The sequence below is a fragment of the Gymnoscopelus microlampas genome (genome assembly GCF_963454915.1).
Source record: "Gymnoscopelus microlampas genome assembly, chromosome: 17".
Taxonomy (NCBI): Eukaryota; Metazoa; Chordata; class Actinopteri; order Myctophiformes; family Myctophidae; genus Gymnoscopelus; species Gymnoscopelus microlampas.
The window spans coordinates 18409944-18428006 of record NC_139954.1 but is presented as its reverse complement, the minus strand read 5'-3'; the positions used below and the strand labels follow the sequence as shown (position 1 = coordinate 18428006).

The following is an 18063-nucleotide window of genomic DNA, read 5'->3' as shown; positions in this document are numbered from 1 at the left end:
TTTGAATGCCAACAGACACTTGAGAAGTTCATGGTTTGGTTCACCCCATTCAACTCAGTAGAACGTAAATACCACTGCCCAGGATGACAAAGTCGAAAACCAAAAAAAAAACTTGAGTGCTGAACAAAGCCCACTTCTAATCCACCTCAAGTGTTTGGCCTAATGCCTGAAGGGTTCCTAAACTATGGTCCCGGATCCTGCAACAGGTCTGTGCAAATGGCTACCAACACTGCAGAGTGCTGGGATAAAGGCTTCAAAAATGTGTATCGGGTCAAACAAGGTTGAAGAAGCCTTTAGCTGTGTACCAATGGATTTGTGTTTATGTGGGTGGACGTGGTTTGCCAGTTCTTTACCAGGAAGACTTCCAGATGTGTGCCCTGCATAACAAACAGGGCACATGTCATAGCATATACATTATGGACTCTTCTTAGAATCTGACACACAATATGGTCCTGTAGTTTTTTCAACATCTATGTGATGTGTTTTCAGTTGATATAGAGGGAAGGTAGAAGAAAAGGGGAAATGTGAGTAGGATGTGGTGAGGTGTGTGAGGATGGATGATGATAGAAACACACTTGTGGTCAGTTCCATCATTTCAAGTAGGAAGGATGAGCATATGGACTGACTGGCATGAATCTATGAAATTGTCCGTACTGAAGTGACTGAAAATGTATTTTTTTGAATGGGATATCTTTAATTAATGGGGACCTATCCCAGATGTCCCAACGACAGAATTCACTCAAATACAAATTCACCTTTTGACCAGTGACCATTAGGCACAGTCAAATTCAGAGTGTTCATTTTAAGTGTTAAATTGACACTCCGAAACCAAAATATGTTGTGGAGCTCAGCAACTTCATATCAAACTGTCTTTTAAAGTTGGACTCGAGTTTGGATAAGCTGTTTTTCAAGTGAGCGAACAATGTCAGTTTGTCTGCAGAGTGGGTTAATCGACCGTGGCACGCTGGCGGCTTTGGTATCCGTGGCAATCAGGGAGGTGTTTGGCTTGTGGCAAGAGAAGGCTGACAGTCCGACCGACCATGCATGCTGGAGACATGCAAATGCACGTGCACAGTCGCACACACACACGCGCGCGCGCGCGCACACACACACACACACACACACACACACACACACACACACACACACACACACACACACACACACACACACACACACACACACACACACACACAGCCCAAGTTGACCACCCAGAGAATTCACTTGTAGAACTCCACTTCTGGCAAATCCTGCCTTTAAAGTATCTTATTTCACCTTTTTCTTTAAATCCTTGCCAGCCTCACAGATTTCAAATATCTCTTATCAACAAGAGGGACGTGCTCTGCTCAGAGGAGGAAAGTTGTGTTAATTAAGAAAAAAAAAAAGATTACCAGTTGCCTACTTGCCTTTAATCACCTTTAAAAGCAACCCTTTTTTCCACCTCTTTCAGTTCACCTTAGAGAATTCACTCTTGTGGAACTTTCTCCCTCCCCCACTGAGTTTCTCTCCCTCTTTCGCTCAGATCTAAAACAGCGAGGCAGGGGTCAATTTGCAGCCGTGGAAATCATCTCTGTCTTAATCCACTTGTGGGAAGGCTCTCTGTGCTTGGCTGCTTAGAGCGCAGCTTTACAATCAAAGCCCGGCTTAAACCCTTAAAGAGTACGTCTGAACTTTAAAAAGAAGCCAGTTGGCTTCCTTGAGGTTCGGTGTTCTGTCTGCCTCGTTCATTGCCTCTTTTTAATATCCTTCATTTTCTCCACTTCTCTCCGCCTTCACATTTTCTGTCTCAAGTGTCTCCAGTATCTCGCTTTTGTCTCTCTCTCTCTGCTCTCTTTCTCATGCATGTTCTCTCTTTCCCTCTCTTCCTTGTTTGAGTCTTTTTTTTTTGTTTCCTTCTTTCTCAGTACTACATCTTTCTTTCTTTCTGTCTGCCCCCCCCCCCCCCCCTCTCTCTCTCTCTTTCTCTCTGCTACCTCTCTTTTCACAGAGGGTTAACCTAGTATTGAAGTTTCAGACAGGACCCTTTAATGCAGGATTAAAGATATCATGGCCGGATTAGCTCTCTCTCTCTCCCTCCCTCTCTCTCTCTCTACCCTTTCACTCTTTTACTGCCCTATTACTCATTCCTTTTATTTCTGCTTCCTCCTCCTTCCTTTGTCTCGTCTCTCTCCCCTGATGTCCCTCTTATTTCCTCTTTTTTCACCCTCTTTCTCTCTGTTTGGTCCTGTCATGTGTGTCATTCAGTCTGATCTGGCCACGATCAAAACCAGCTGCTTCTTACAAAAAGCTACAACCACTTAACACCCCCCTCCCTCCCGCCCCCACCCGGCTCAATCGAAGACAGCCAATCACTGCATAATCAAGGCTTTGCATCGACCAATCGAATCCCAAGGGCCAGCATGGCATGAGCCTCTGCCTGTCAATGTGCAGCTAATGCCTGTGCTGTTTGCATCAAGAATCAAAAATGTACAATCAGTAAAAGAACATGAATCACCAATGAAAGCCTTTTTTGAGAAATTGCAAATATAATAAGACACGTAGATATTTATTATACACTTGTGTAGGTATTGGGACAGTGAGCTAACCTTGATCTTTGTCATTGTGGTCATTGTGATGATCAGTATTCAGTATGGATTAAGGTAAAGAGAAAAAAGTCTGTAATTGAGCTGCAAACCTGGTCTCACGACAAATCCGTCAGAATTCAGTGTTTGTCCAAAATGTGTACCATGTCGAGTTGCCAGACTCGACCTGCCAGTAATAATAAGACCTTCACTGTTATTTGGTTATGGTTAAGCACTGTTATTTTGGTTATTGTTAGGGCTATCGGTTAAGGTTATAGGGCCTGGTTCTATTTGGTTGAGGTTAGGCATAGTTCTTTTGTTTACAGTTAAGTTTAGATATGGTTCTTTTGGTTTAACGTCAGGCATGGTTCTTTTTGGTTAAGGATATAGCACAGTTCTTTTGGTGATGGTTAATTACAGTTCTGGTTGAGGTTTGCATACAGTAGTTATTTTGGCTACGGAGTTAAGGTTCAGGTTAGTCTAATGTCACCAAATAACCCTAACCTGAGTTCTGACGGCTTAGCAGGAGACCATGGCTGCTTTATTCCTTATAGCTATGTTAACTCGCAGACAAAGGGACAGATAACTTTAGCTCACTGCCCCAGGACCTATGCAACTTTTCCTCTGCCTGCCTGCCTCCCTACTTTCCACCAAGCCGACCTGTAATGTGTCCTCCTACCCTCCAGGGCGCGCCGTGTCTGGGGTGGAGCCCACAGTAGACACAGTGGCCGTTCAGCACATCCCTGCCTACTGGTACTATGTGTTGGTGGGAGGTGGCGCCCTCTTGCTGCTGGCCACCGTGACTCTGGTGGCGATACTGTGCTGCCACCGCTACTACCTGGCCACCAAGAAGACCTCCACTAGCCACCATCAGTCGGTGGTGTACCACAACAGCAGCCAGCAGCCCAGTCAGCCCGGTCACCCAAACTACTACCAGAATCAAAACCTTTGCCAGAACCTCATCCACAGCCCCAACCAGAACCACCTGTACCCAGGTGGCGGTGGAGGGCTGGTGGGGCCGGGCGTCGACCCCATGCTCACCATCAGGCTGGATGACAACTACGAGGCCCAATGTTGAGACAAAAAACCACAACCTATGGACTACGTTTTAAATCGTGCAATTTATTGGGAAGCTTTGTTGGAAGAAATCACTGGAGGGGGATGTGGAAACTACAGCCCCCACCCCCTCACCCCCCCCCCCCCCCAACCCCTAAAACGAATGAATGAACTATTATAGAGGGTAACTTCACTGGTGTTTCACATCAGTGGGAATTGACAGATGGTTGGCGCAGAACTACACATCCCAGTGCATAACGGCTAATCTGATCTACGTTCAGGATGCAACATTACTCTATCCAGGCTGTTCCTATAGCTGGGTAGAATCCAGCCCAAAGATGAGAGAACTACATCTCCTGGTGTCGACGAAGGAGCTTAACGAACGACATGAGCTTTATTGATATCCCTCGCTGTGGGGAGAGAGGCCGATTGACTGGCCGGTGAAAGACTGATTGACTGTCTGTGATCGATTCACTAGCTGTCTGATTGGCTGCGGCTCTTTGGCACACAGACAGACTGTCATTAGACATACGGACAAAAGAGACTGACCCCCCAGCCAGCCAGCCTTAAGGACAGACATTCTGTAATTGTACATGCAGTATGGGTGCGGACTAGTTCAGACTTACCGGTTGTGGGAAGATATAGTAAATACCTGTGAAGCGATATGGTTTATGGTACGCTCTTCTATAAATATCAGGGCAGGATATGCCTGTCCGACTCGGCTCTGCAGCTCGGACACTGTCTGCCTCCAAATACTCTGATAGAGGAAGGATTTATAGAAAGGCTCTAAAGGAGAAGGAGGGAGGGCTATTACAGACAGACAGAGAGAGAGAGAGAGAGTGAGAGAGAGTGATAGAGAATGAGAGTGCATGTGTGTGTAATATGTGTGTATCCAGAGAGGCACAGTGTGCCTGTGTGATTGAACGAAAACAGTTTACACTTGTGCTTTGTGCATGTCCACGCGTGACAACAAGAGTGTTTGCGACTTAAAAAAAACCCTCAGTGTTTGTGTGTGTGTGTGTGTGTGTGTGTGTGTGTGTGTCCGTGCACGTCCGATAAATTGAGGTAGACATGGGAAGAGATAGATTGACTGATGAGAGAGAGCACACTGCACTGCACAGAGTGTGTGAGAACACAGTGTGAGAATCAGTGAGGCCCAACCAGCCGTGACAGACACACTGCTACAGACCGTGAGTCTGTGTCTGGGCTTTGGTGAGGAAAATAAAGAATCAGTGTTGTGCTGTCGCTCTGGTTTTACACGGGAGGAAGACAGGCTGAGCCTGGTTTACAGCTCTCCACACACACACACACACACACACACACACAGACACAGACACACACACACACACACACACACACACACACACACACACACACACACACACACACACACACACACACACAAGCCCGGCTGATGCCAGATTATTGGGTTCGATACCGATCCCGATTTTAGTGAGACCTGAACCATAGATTAGAGACGTTTTTTTTTTTTTTGTTATCAATTGAGATTAGAGACGTTTTGACTGATATTTCTAACCTTAGCCCTAACATTTTTCTGATCAATTTGGAAAAACTTAGATTTGATAACATTTTCTATTTGACTACATTTAGCTTAGATGCTAAAAAGGTATACAAATACACACAAATAACTTTTTATTCAACCACTTACATTAGAAATGTAAACAATTGTCACAATGTGATGTTGCAATGTGACGTGTCGTGAGCTTGTCCAACATAGCGATGCTGTGGTTAAAAATCGAGACGCATCCGCTGCATAATTGCCGCTATACCGATGTCGTCCAAAAAGTAAAATAATGGCTGATATATGGTTTGGGCTCTAGTTACACATCACACTACACTACAGTACACCCACCGACAACACAACAACTCAAACTCACATGCCGACCCACACACACAAGCATGCACACAGGTACGGGGTAACTGACACCTATGCAAACACACACACACACACACACATGCGTACATATTCACAGATATGCAATCACACGTTAACACATACACATGCATGTGCACAAGCACACACTTACAGCCACTTTACTCACTACCGGGTCTGCCGTTTCGCTGCATTTTTCAGACGTGGGCTGACCAAGTGTCTAACCACTTAAAACCCCACTATGGTTGAGCGGAGTCCCACAGGGCTCTATACTAGTGTATTTTCTTTTTTTCTGATATTGTGGGGAAAGCTTTAGCTGGGTTGGTAGCTTATTGTCGATCTGCTATTTTCAGCTAAAACGTTGCCCACAATACGGATGCTTAAGTGGTTAAACAGCCTCTCTCTTTGGTTTTAAAGCCACTACCTCCTACGTTTGAGATCGAGGCCGTTTCTCCACACATGTGTCAAATATTATGGACGCTCCTCTATGTTTGTTTGTTGCCTGGATGTATTGGATGCCTGTTTGTCTGTTAACGGTATAAAGTAAACATTGTATGTCCTGTTACACGTCTGACTGGGAAGGAATGGAACCAGCGGTCAAATGTATCATGTATTTAAATACTTAACCCCGCCCCCCATGTGGCACAGACATGATTGTTGTTTTTATCATTGTCTCAATGATGAAGGAAACCCCCGCCCCAACCCCCATCAGGCCCGTCCTGCTCACAAATCACTAATTTGAACATAGTGTGTGAACATAGTGTTTTGAACGTCATTTTTCCTGACACAGTGTTGATGAAGTCGTTCGTTATCTGTCTCTAATGCTCGTTTTCGCGGCTACCGTGATTGTTTGGCGATCCTTTGCTGTCCATCGGTCATCAGCTGTCATGAATGGTATTTGTTAACATCATTGTGCAAGAGAAGCTCTCATCAAAATGTCCAGCAGTTTAACGGTGCATCAACCTGCTACCACCACCTGTTGCTTTGTGATTAACCTTGTTGTTTGAGTTGAGACCTTGTCGTACCCATCGCCTGTAGCTTGGCAAGGAATTGTTTTTGTTATTCATACTGAAAGATAATGTTACAATCAATGATATTCAGTCTGACACCATTTTGCATCAGTGAAATGGCACAACTACTCTACTGTTTATACAGTGTGTATACGTACAGATAGAAGGGAGAAAATCTTAAGCAAGGTGTTCATATTGTAGTATTGGAGTGAGCAGTCCTTTGCAGGCTCTCTGCAAAAGCTGTCCCATCACAGCAGTACCCAATTTTATGGACTTCCTGGCTACCTACTACCATGTTGTTTTGTGCGCAGCTGACTACTTCATTTGGCTGAATACATCCCCCCCCACCCCACCCCACACCCCCCTCCCTTTCTATCAATACCGCCCCTAGCTGCTTCTCTGTTCTTCCTTTCCATCACAAATCCTCCCAAAAACATGGCAGAGAGAGAGAGAGAGAGTAAGAGAGAGAGAGAGTAAAATCTCTTTCTCTGTGGAGCAGGGTCCATTAAGCTAGGCTCCCTTTCCCTCAAAAGAGTGCACCAGAGATGGAGGGAGATGAAAGGACAGGAAAAGAAGGAGAGGGAAAAAAGCACTCCTCTTCTTTTGCTAAAGATAGATTTTGTTTTTTCTGGTAGAGGAAGGCTAACAGGCAGGCAGGTTGAGGGTCTGGACTGAAGGTGAGGGTTTTTTTCTAACACAAAAGCAGATGAAAGACATATTTTGGCAGAACAGACACACACGCACACGTGCGCGCGCGCGCGCACACACACACACACACACACACACACACACACACACACACACACACACACACACACACACACACACACACACACACACACACACACACACACACACACACACACACACACACACACACACACACACACACACACACAGAGACACACATCTTGACCAGCATTAGCCTCCATGTGGTAGCTGGGCATCCAGGATTCCATTAAGCTTATAGAATCAGTTAAATCATGTAAGGTGTCATTCATTTCCACATAACTCTTAGATATCCCTTAGTTTTTTATACGCTGGACAATATTTATAGTACTTTTCAATTACGGTATCCCTGACTTTGCATTACTGTTGCGTTCCATAAAGTTGTGTTTTTTTGCTTTAGTCAACTGTTACATTTGTGGCTATTTTGTGCTTGCATACCCATTTTCTGCGTTCCCAGGCATCCGCCTGCAATAGGCTGAGCTTGTGTATGATTTACAGATTATATGAGTCATTCTAGCAGCACCGTGCCTCACCCTAATCAATGTAGGTCTTTAACTCAAATCCAAGAATGATATATGATTGTATTTATATACTGCTACACATGCAGGTTTGTCTCTCTCTCTCCCTCTCTCTCTGTCTCTGTCAAACTTTTTGCAAGATTTGGAAAATGGTTTGGCGTCTCGTCATGTGGTGCTTTTAAATCAACCCCCCCCCCCCTCTTGCTGGTTCTCTTTCCCTTCTCCATCACAGATTACTTTGAAACCCTTTAATATTTCTAATTAGTTAATGGAGCCCATTGCATTTATAAAAACCTGCAGTAAGCATTTATATCCCTCTAGCCCTCTTATTTTCTTCTCTCTCCCTCTCCTCCTCCTCTGCTCCACTTCATGGAGAAAATATTAACGAGTGAAAGCACTCAAAGGGGTCCTCGGGCCCCTGCTGGAATGAGCCAGTGTACACCCAAAGAGCCGTCCGTGGCTGTGCCTGAATAAAGCAGAAAAAAGCCCCCCTTTCCATTCTTCCATTCTGCACTAATTGGATAGAAGAGATAAAATGAGACTTGGGGGTTGTGGGTAGTCTTTTTTTTTTTTTTTACATGATTCTATCCATGGGGCTGTAAGGCAGGATCATTAGAACGTGTTCAACTGTCCTCCAGACAGTCCGTCCACTTATCTTTTCTTTACCCTGTGTCTTTTATCATCCCTCTGCTGGTGATTTCATGTTCGGTTGGTAATGACAGCCATTCAAGTTCACCATGAGGACTTGCAGCGGTGGAAAGTTACTTGGAAGTATTAAGTAAAAGTAGCAATGCCACAATAGAGGAATACTCTGTTACAGGTAAAAGGCTTGACACATTACTTGAGTAAAAGTCATTTGTCAAACCTTTTCAAGAGATATTGCAGTATCTGTCAAACCTTTTCAAAAATAGCCAATCGACTATTTTTGAATAGCTTAAGTACAGTACATAATAGGGCTTTTGCATTAATAATTCAATTATGCAAAGTAACTAGTAACTCAAGTTTTCAAATAATTGTTGTGGAGTATAAAGTAACAATATTTGAATCTGAGATGTAGTGGAGTAAAAGTATAGTATAGATAATGAGAAATGGAAATACTAAAATAAAAGTACCTCAAAGTTGTACTCAAGTACAGTACTTGAGTAAATGTACTTAGTTACTTTCCACCACTGCTGAAGGCTCTCAGGGCTGTTGAGAACCCCTGAAGACTGACAGATTAGACTGTTTCACTGGTATGGATTAAGCCTCTTAGATTAGGGAGTACATCTCAACAGAGATCTCCATCAAAAGAATGAAAGTTGTACCAGCTCCTCTCACACAGCCCCATACTGGGGACAGATTAGTTCTGACATATGTCCACTGATCGTGGGCCAGATGTGTGCTATGCTGAAGGATTGAAACATTATTTGGAGATGTGCCTCTTTACCTGCAGGCTACACTTGAGTTTCCTCAAGAAAATGTCCTCAAACAGGCAAAAAAAAAATCATTTTTCCTAGGAATTATGTTAAGAGCTCATTGAGGGCTCATGTGCTTTCAAACGTCATTCTGGTTTCACATAGTTACATGTGGTTGGACCTGTCCTGAAAACCCATGTTTCTCTTTGTTTCAAATTCTTATGTTTCGTCCCCCAAACCCAATGTTTGTAGCCTCAAAATGTAAATTTGAAGAATGACGTAAAACGGAGCCTTTTGAGTTTGAGGGGGGGAATCCAAATGCTTTTCACATTTGAGTGATGAACATGATTTCAATGCGATGTTGATGTTCTTGTTTCTTTTGTTTTGTTTTTTTAATATCTTTGTCATTGCAATGGAGTAGCTCCTCCTCAGACGTCAGGTAGTAACTTCTCTTAACATCTATGTGGTTGATGCAGCAGAACCAGATGATTGTATCAACCAGGGATAAAACCTTTATTAGCCCTGATTTAGAGTTCTTGTAAAGTAAGGATAGCTTTGGAGTCGCTCCAACTTAAAAATACCAGCCCGTGTGGATGGTGAGCTGGTTAAAAAAACATTATCCATCAGTGGCCTCAACCACACCACTGTTCTATTTACTGTGCACTTTTTCTCCTGCCTCTGTGAATGTAAGGCCTTGACTGTGATTGTCTCTTTGACTTCTTGTTTATCAGGGCTGGGTTTCATTCGCTTTCAATTCAGTCCAGTTGCGTTCAAATGAATGGACTGGCGCTGAAGGTTTTTGGACGTGTTAAACGTTGTTATTGGTGATGCACATTCAATAAGCAAACGTCAGAAAGGAATGAATGCTGTAGTTATTGGCGTTTTGTGTTTATATCCGTTGAATTGAAAGTGAGGTGAGCCCTAGCCCTGGTGTTTATACTCTGTGTGGGGTTAGTAGGTCAATTTTGGATCAATTTAGACCTTTAGAGGTGTGATTCTGTCACGTTTTGAATTCAAGGAAATTGCTTTTTTATTTCACCTCAGTTCACATTTACAAATACAGTCTTTTCAATGTTTATTGATTGCAAAGACACATTTGGGGGGGGGGGAAACTAATTCATTTATTGACTAACAAAGTCTCTCAATAAAATTTGACCTAACCTTAGTTACAAAATTAGGCCCATGTGTCTTTTCTCTTGGATTAGATTTCATCGTTTTATCTTTGTGATCTATCTATTATATTTTCACTTCATATCTTTTTAGTTCCTTTGCCCTGGCAATAATCCATTATCAGCCATGCAGTTATTGCGCCTTTTTTATATACTATATCCGAGAATTGTAATACCAATTTCCTTGAATAAAACCGAATTGAAGCAGAATTGAGCTCTGGAACCCCGCCAAGCCTTGCACCTCGGCCTGCCTCAAAGATATTAAAGCGGTATTTTAGCTTGTTGAATTTCATGGTCGTGGAATTAAAAATGAAATATATTGTGCGGAATGTGAAGGTAATAAAAGTGATATTTTTCTATCAAACGGTCTTGTGCGTCTTTTTCTAGATAACTATGTTCCACTCTCTCTTTCTTCCCCTTCTTTCTCTGTTGGTCTCTCCGTCTCTCTGTTTTCATTTCCAAGCAAAAAAGAAAAGAAAGTGACGATTCACATAATAAAACTGGGTGGACTCATACATCTTTCATACGTATATCACTATCAAAGCAGTCTTGATAAAACATTTAGAGATGCTGGATGCCTTTTTTCCCCTTGATAGACTCAACACAGAATAGTAATGTTTTGGGAGATTCTTTTGTAAAGTTCACAGAAGATCGTTCCATCTTTTTATACAGGGGTTTTATACTATCCACTGTATCTGTGCGGCTGGATTTACATCAGCATGTGGAAAAGGGCTTTTTGTCTGTGGAGGACATGAGGGTTTTGGAGTGGTGTAATCTCTGTTTGATGTTGACTTTTATATGTCGGTCTGGAGTGGCTCTTGTGGATTGAATGCTGTTTGTCTTTTCTGTCTGCTCTGTAGATGCCAGGCCTATTGACTTTGGAAAAGATGCTGTTTTCAACCATAGGCCGCATATCAATGGAGGTGAGCCTCTGGTTTTCTGCATTCATCCACTATTCCTCTCCTGGCATCATCCTCTCCTCTCTACTCTTGTTACCCGTCTCGAGGGCTGTAGGCGATATGGGCAAAATCAAATATCACAATATTTACAGTTGATATAGATCCGCGGTTCTCAAACTTTTTTGTGAAGTTGATAAATGTTTGTCTGAAAAGGTTTTGTGCCAGGGACCCCCAGCAGAGAAGATTTGTTTTAAAACATTCAAAAGTATTCAAACATTTTCGATATTTTCAAAAATAGCAAACAAGTCCCTGGGGGTCCCCGGACCCCACTTTGAGAACCAATGATACAGATTGTATTTTTTTTCTTTGAAAGATTATTGACAATAGCAGATCTACAAGCTCACAACGCATCGCAATTCAACATGTTGTGAGCTTGTAGATCTGTCCATGACTGTCCATGTTTTAGCTGTATTCCACCAGAAATAAGCCAGTGGCAACAGTGTGACAGGCAACAGTAGACTACAGTGTCTACTGTAGTGTGTGTGTGTGTGTGTGTGTGTGTGTGTGTGTGTGTGTGCGTGTGCGTGCGTGTGCGTGTGCGTGTGCGTGTGCGTGCGTGCGTGCGTGTGTGTGTGTGTATGTGTCACCCCCACCTCTTTCATGTTCTCCTGTGGTATAGGGTGAGACAGACAGACAACAGACAGACAGACAGACACACAGCTTCCTCCTGGGCATCTAGAAATAACATCTGTCTGTAACAATCATTGTTTGCCTCACGTGTGTGTGTGTGTGTGTGTGTGTGTGTGTGTGTGTGTGTGTGTGTGTGTGTGTGTGTGTGTGTGTGTGTGTGTGCGCGCGCACGCACACGCGCACGTGTGCATTCCCTTGTTCCTCCCAGCATCCTCTTGACAGATACATGAAGCATGCTGCCACTCCTTGCCTCGCAAAACAAGTCTGTTTACTGCTATTGTGTGTGTGTGTGTGTGTAGTGTGTGTGTGTGTGTGTGTGTGTGTGTGTGTGTGTGTGTGTGTGTGTGTGTGTGTGTGTGTGTGTGTGTGTGTGTGTGTGTGTGTGTACTCTTCCATAAACCACTCTAAAAGCTGCACTTAATTGCAGATTGGCTTGTTCATGTGTCTACATTCATTAAGTGGATTAGAATCATTGCTTCTAGATGCCAAACACACACACACACACACACACACACACACACACACACACACACACACACACACACACACACACACACACACACACACACACACACACACACACACACACACACACACACACACACACACACACACACACACACACCATTACCAGGGCACACACTTCAAGTAACTAATTCCATCAAACTTTCAAAATTATGTGGAAGTCAGTAAAATGGGTCTGACTCTTGCAAGTCTTTTTTTTAAATGGCTATTATATTAATGGCTCTCCTCCAACATGTCTGCCCCTTTGCTGTGTGTAAATGAGGGAGAAAAAATGTTAACTTGCACATTTCTATTTCAACTAATTTTAGTAGTTGAGTTCCTCCTGTGCTGAATGAATGCACTGGGTAACACTAATGCTGGCAAATTACTAAATTCAAGGTCTTGGTGTTTGTGTAGACAACACTAACTAAAGTAGGAGTTAAACAAATACAATTTCACTTTGAGTAACCCCTTTAGTGATGTGCAGTATCATGTAAAAATGTGTGGTATTTACAGCTTCACCAAAATACGTACGCTTGTCTTTGTTCCATATTGGAATGCTGGGTAAAGCAATTTCAAGATGTCCCCTTGGGTTCAGATAACTTAATGTGATGACCATTACATTAATTGATTATGAAAACAACCTTTGTAGATCTGCTATTTAAAACAAATCTTGAACATTTGTGCAAATCTTTGAATATACTATATATTTTTTCAAGCAACTCAAATATTTACTTCTGGGGGTCAAGTATTTTGAGATGGGTTCCACGGCCAAATATAATGTATATAATGTTGGGGGTCCTTGACATGAAAACATTTGAGCACCACTAATATAGGAACATCAGTTTTTCAGAAAACTGTTAGAAGACATTTGTAGAATCGGAACCTCAGGCCTTAAAAGCAAGATTCTTTCGTGCCACATTCTGACTCTCCTCCTGCCTCTTCTCCCACAGGGTACCTCTTCCCCGGCTGGCCCTCGTCCTCCTCCACCCCGTCCTCCTCGGAGCTGGACGCGCCCTCCGTCACGCTGGTGTCGGAGAAGGACAAGGACAACGCCTGGCTGTACTCCCTGGACCCCATCCTGCTCACCATCATCGTCATGAGCTCGCTGGGCGTGCTGCTGGGCGCCGTGTGCGCCGGCCTGCTCCTCTACTGCACCTGCTCCTACAGCGGGCTCTCCTCGCGCTCCTCCACCACGCTGGAGAACTACAACTTTGAGCTGTACGACGGCATCAAGCACAAGGTCAAGATCAACCAGCAAAGATGCTGCTCGGAGGCGTGAGGAGGAAGGAGCAGTGAGGAAGAGGAGGGAAGGAGGAGGAGGAGTCCGTCCGTCCGTCCGCCCCCCCCCCCCCCCGCCACACACCGCCAACCTCCTGTACTGTGTTCTCGTCTTTCCTCGACCTCCCCTTCGAAGCCTTCGTTTACTCCTCGGAGAGAGCCGTCATGGGAAAGACTTGCGCTGTGCTCCCGCGACAAAAGTGACGCTTTGTTTCTCGATGTTGACATAGAAAGAAAAAGAAGCTGTTAACTATCAGTAACTTCTGTTGCCCCCAGCCCAGACCCTACCTGGTCCCCCTGCAACACCGTCTAAAGGGAGGGGTGACCCCACCTGCCATCTTGTCCCTCGACCACTCCCTGGCACGCTGATGTCCAAAAGGGGAAACGTTCAAGCCCGGTTTTCCCCTACCTGCTCCTGTGCCAGTGGGGATTTGTGACCTCAATCCTCCTTTTACTTGTCATGAGGCCTAAAATTGGGGGACCCGTTTGACCCCGCCAACAATCTCCCCCCCTCACCCAACATATCTCCTCTAGCCTGCGGGAGAGAGCCTGCTCGATTCTAAAATAAAATATGAATGAATAAAACAAGAAAAAGATGACAAGAAAAGCCTGTGAATGAATGAAGGAATGAATAAACGAATGATATTACCCCCACGCCGGCCACTGGAACAAGAGACACAGAGACAGAAATGGACTACAATACCCATGACAATCGTGGACATTTGTACTACAAATGACACCGTCTAAGGGTAAAGGGTTGGAATGTAAGGTAACTGAAGGACATATGAAGGAATCTTTATGAAGGCTGAACATTCACAGATTTGTCTTTATCGACTGTACAACTAAACAATGGGCCGATATGGAGGGGAACATGGGGAAATGAAAGGTTCTGACCCAGACAAGAACCAGAAGACTAGAGCACTGCATCCAGTGGACCGTTTTATGTGGGCACTTTTGACTGAAATCAACACATATCAAGCGAATGCCTAACACCCCCCCCCCCCCACCCCCAGAAAAAGAAACAAAAGTATATATACGAAACAAACGACCACAACTCAAACTAAAATCTAGATTTGTAAAGACAAAAGTAGGAGGTGACAAAAGAAGGAGGACATTTAATTTCCGTTTGAATTTTTTCAATGTTTTAGATTATATAAGTTCTGTAAGTTTTAAAAGCCAGGAGTTCCTTAGAATGTCAATTAGCTTGCCGTTGTGGCATAATTGCTCGCTCGCTCCGTCGTCTGCCCTTGGTCTGCGCTTTGTGAAACCAGTGGCATATAGAAGAGTGATGGTGACTGTTTTTGTTCTGTTTTAGACTTGTGTTTCTTGGGGGATGGGCAAAAAAAAAACTAAACATAAAAAGTGGTTGATGTACAAGCTTCAGTTTGTTATCGCCCTGTTAGAACTCCTGTGCCATTTTTTAGACTTTGTTTACCATTGTGTTGGACTCCAGGGTCTTAACGGTTTCTTCAGTTCTCCTACTTTTAGGCAATTTTTGTTTGATTTCTTTTGCGTTCCGGACTTTTATCAGTCTTTAAGAAGAGTAGAAGATCGCTGAAGAATGGAGAGAAGAAAGACCTAGGAATCAGAGGTTTATCTAAATCTAACATGCTGTTATGGAGTCGTGCTTTAGATACACTATTCTAGAGTTTGTCTTTTGGTATATTATATCTATTGTTTTGTTTTGTTATTTTTTTTGACTGTATGATCCCTCTATACAACACATGGTCGGACACTGTGTGAAAGTTGGTGATTGATTGTTTAATCGCAACCTATGGATTGCCAAAGAGCTGTGTACGTGCACACATTTCGGAAAAAAGGGGGGGACGAAGGACCGAGAGAAACAGAGAGAGGCACACCCCCCCCCCCCCCCCCCCGTCCCCCCAACCGCTCTCTTTTCTCTACGTCTCTTAACAGCCCCCCCCGATTAAGGAACGCCCAGAGGAAGAGAAAGGGCCAAGGACTATATGAGTGGAGCGTGGAGGGTGGGATTCAAACCGTCGACCTTCTTGGACACACAATTGAGCCTTAAGCTAACTACAGTATACGCTGTTTATCGGAGGAGAGCCATTGAGGAGGGCCATTGCTGCCGGAGAGACTGATAAACACTGACAAAGACAGACAGACAGACAGATAGAGAGAGGGAGAGACGGGGAAATATGTAGAGAGAGACAGAGACAGGTGAAAAGACAATGAGACCTTCAACTGACTGAGACAACTACAGACATACAGACACAGGGAGAGACAGGCAGACACCCAGAACGGCAGACACGTTAACCCTAAATGACATTGTGTTGAGCGAGAGACAGAGAGAAGAGAGAGAGTGATGGACAGACAGACAGAGAGAAACAAGCAGACATTAGTGGTCAGATGGGTGGGCTGCAAACAATATTTAAGATTTTCAAGTGGGCCCTTGATCCAGAAAAGGTTGGGACTCCGTCTCTCTCTCTCACACGCACACGGACGCACACGAATACACTCTTCCCTCACACACACACACACAAAAACACTTTTCCTTCTTTCTTTCCATCTGTCTCTGCCCCTCTCTCTCTCTCCTTCCCTCCATCTCCATCCAACGGCATGATAAGTTAAGATATAGCCAGCAGGACCTATCCTGGTTAAGTCGAGACAGAAAAGGGGCGATTATTAAAAAGTGTTGAAAGATGCTGCTGAGACGGAGGGAGGGAGTTGCGGCAGGGAAAAGACGAGGGAAGTATAGAAAGTATTCTGTCCATTGTACTGTGTTTCCACTGGACTGTGTCAGACTGTTTTCCAAGTGCCTTGGAGCGTCTCTCTCTCTCTCTCTCTCTCTCTCTCTCTCTCTCTCTCTCTCTCTCTCTCTCTCTCTCTCTCTCTCTCTCTCTCTCTCTCTCTCTCTCTCTCTCTCTCTCTCTCTCTCTCTCTCTCTCTCTCTCTCTCTCTCTCTCTCTCTCTCTCTCTCTCTCTCCTGGGCTTAAGCCTGATATATATTTAGTTGCTTTCTGGTGTCGTGCCCAGTAAATAGCAGATGTACAAGCTCACAACGCGTGACGCATTGTGAGCTTGTACATCTGCTATTTACGGCATGCAACACCAGCGTGCAACTAAGTATAAATTAGGCTTCACACTCACACATATAACACACACAAACACAGAGTCATTTCCTAAGCTGTGTAATTTTGTTACAGGATGTTTTCATTTAAAGGCTACGTTTTGCAATGGTTAACTTCTGTAGACACACACACACAAACACAGGCCTCAACTCATTGCCCTCTCTCTGTCACTGACGAGATACATTAGTATTACCTCTTTCTGATGAACACACACACACACACACACACACACACACACACACACACACACACACACACACACACACACACACACACACACACACACACACACACACACACACACACACACACACACACACACACACACACACACACACACACACACTCGCCTCCGGCACTGGCCAGATAACTCAAACTGTTGTTTGTAGACTTTGTACAGAAATGTTTCTTTTTTTTTAAATGTTATTATTATTATTATTATTTAATAAAGGCTAAATAACAAAGGAGTTTGTTGGCTTGTGTTTTGCTTGGGTTGACAGGGGGATATCAAAAATAAGTGCATGCGTGTGTGCGCGTGTGCGTTTGTGTTTGTGTGTGCGTGCGTGCGTATGACTGTTCTGGCCTGACTGGGTGAAACAGACAGAAGCAGACATGGTGGCGCTGAATGATTTCCACTACGAGTACACACACACACACACACACACACACACGCACACACACACACACACACACACACACACACACACACACAAGTGCACACGCACACACATTCACACTGAATAGATCTTGAATGCGAAAGCATTCACCCCAACATGCTTAAACTCACACACGCATGCACGCACACACATACACACACGCAGGCTATAAACACATACCATGCCACTCACACACACTCTCTCTCTCACAGGAGGTCCACTGCACATCAAAGCCCTCCTGAGAGGTTTAAGAGCCTACCTCTCCATACCTCCATACCACCCTCTCTTCTCTCATTCCTCCTCCCCCTCTTTGCCTGCAGCTACCCTTCCCACCCCTCCCTCCCTCCTTCCTCTTTACCTTCATTTCCCTCTCCCTCTATTCAGACACCTGCTTTCCTCACGCTAAATGTGTATTCCTAGGATGAGCGGGGCTTCCCTCACACCCCCTCCTCCTTCTGCAAAGCCTGGTTTATACTTGGTTGCGTGCCGGCGTCGCGCTACATAAATAACAGATCTACAAGCTCACAATGTGTCACGAATGTGACACGTTGTGAGCCTGAATATCTGCTATTTACGGCAGGCAACTAACTAAGTATAAACCAGGCTTTGC

The 18063-nt window shown here is 44.3% G+C and overlaps 1 protein-coding gene across 5 annotated transcripts in view; it reads left to right on the top strand.

The window, feature by feature from the left end:
• LOC311064592 (neuropilin-2-like) overlaps nt 1-16689 on the top strand; it is a 128922-nt gene extending 112233 nt beyond the window's left edge. For 2 of the 5 annotated variants that reach the window (XM_084084462.1, XM_084084461.1), the window contains 2 exons: nt 11192-11254; nt 13378-16689. In XM_084084462.1, coding sequence (XP_083940588.1) covers nt 11192-11254; nt 13378-13706 — 392 coding nt within the window. In that variant the 3' untranslated portion in view covers nt 13707-16689. Of the gene's footprint in view, nt 1-3247; nt 4813-11191; nt 11255-13377 lie in introns of those variants that run through there. The other 3 variants (XM_084084464.1, XM_084084463.1, XM_084084460.1) reach the window with 2 other exon arrangements.
• Nucleotides 16690-18063: the final 1374 nt, after the last annotated feature.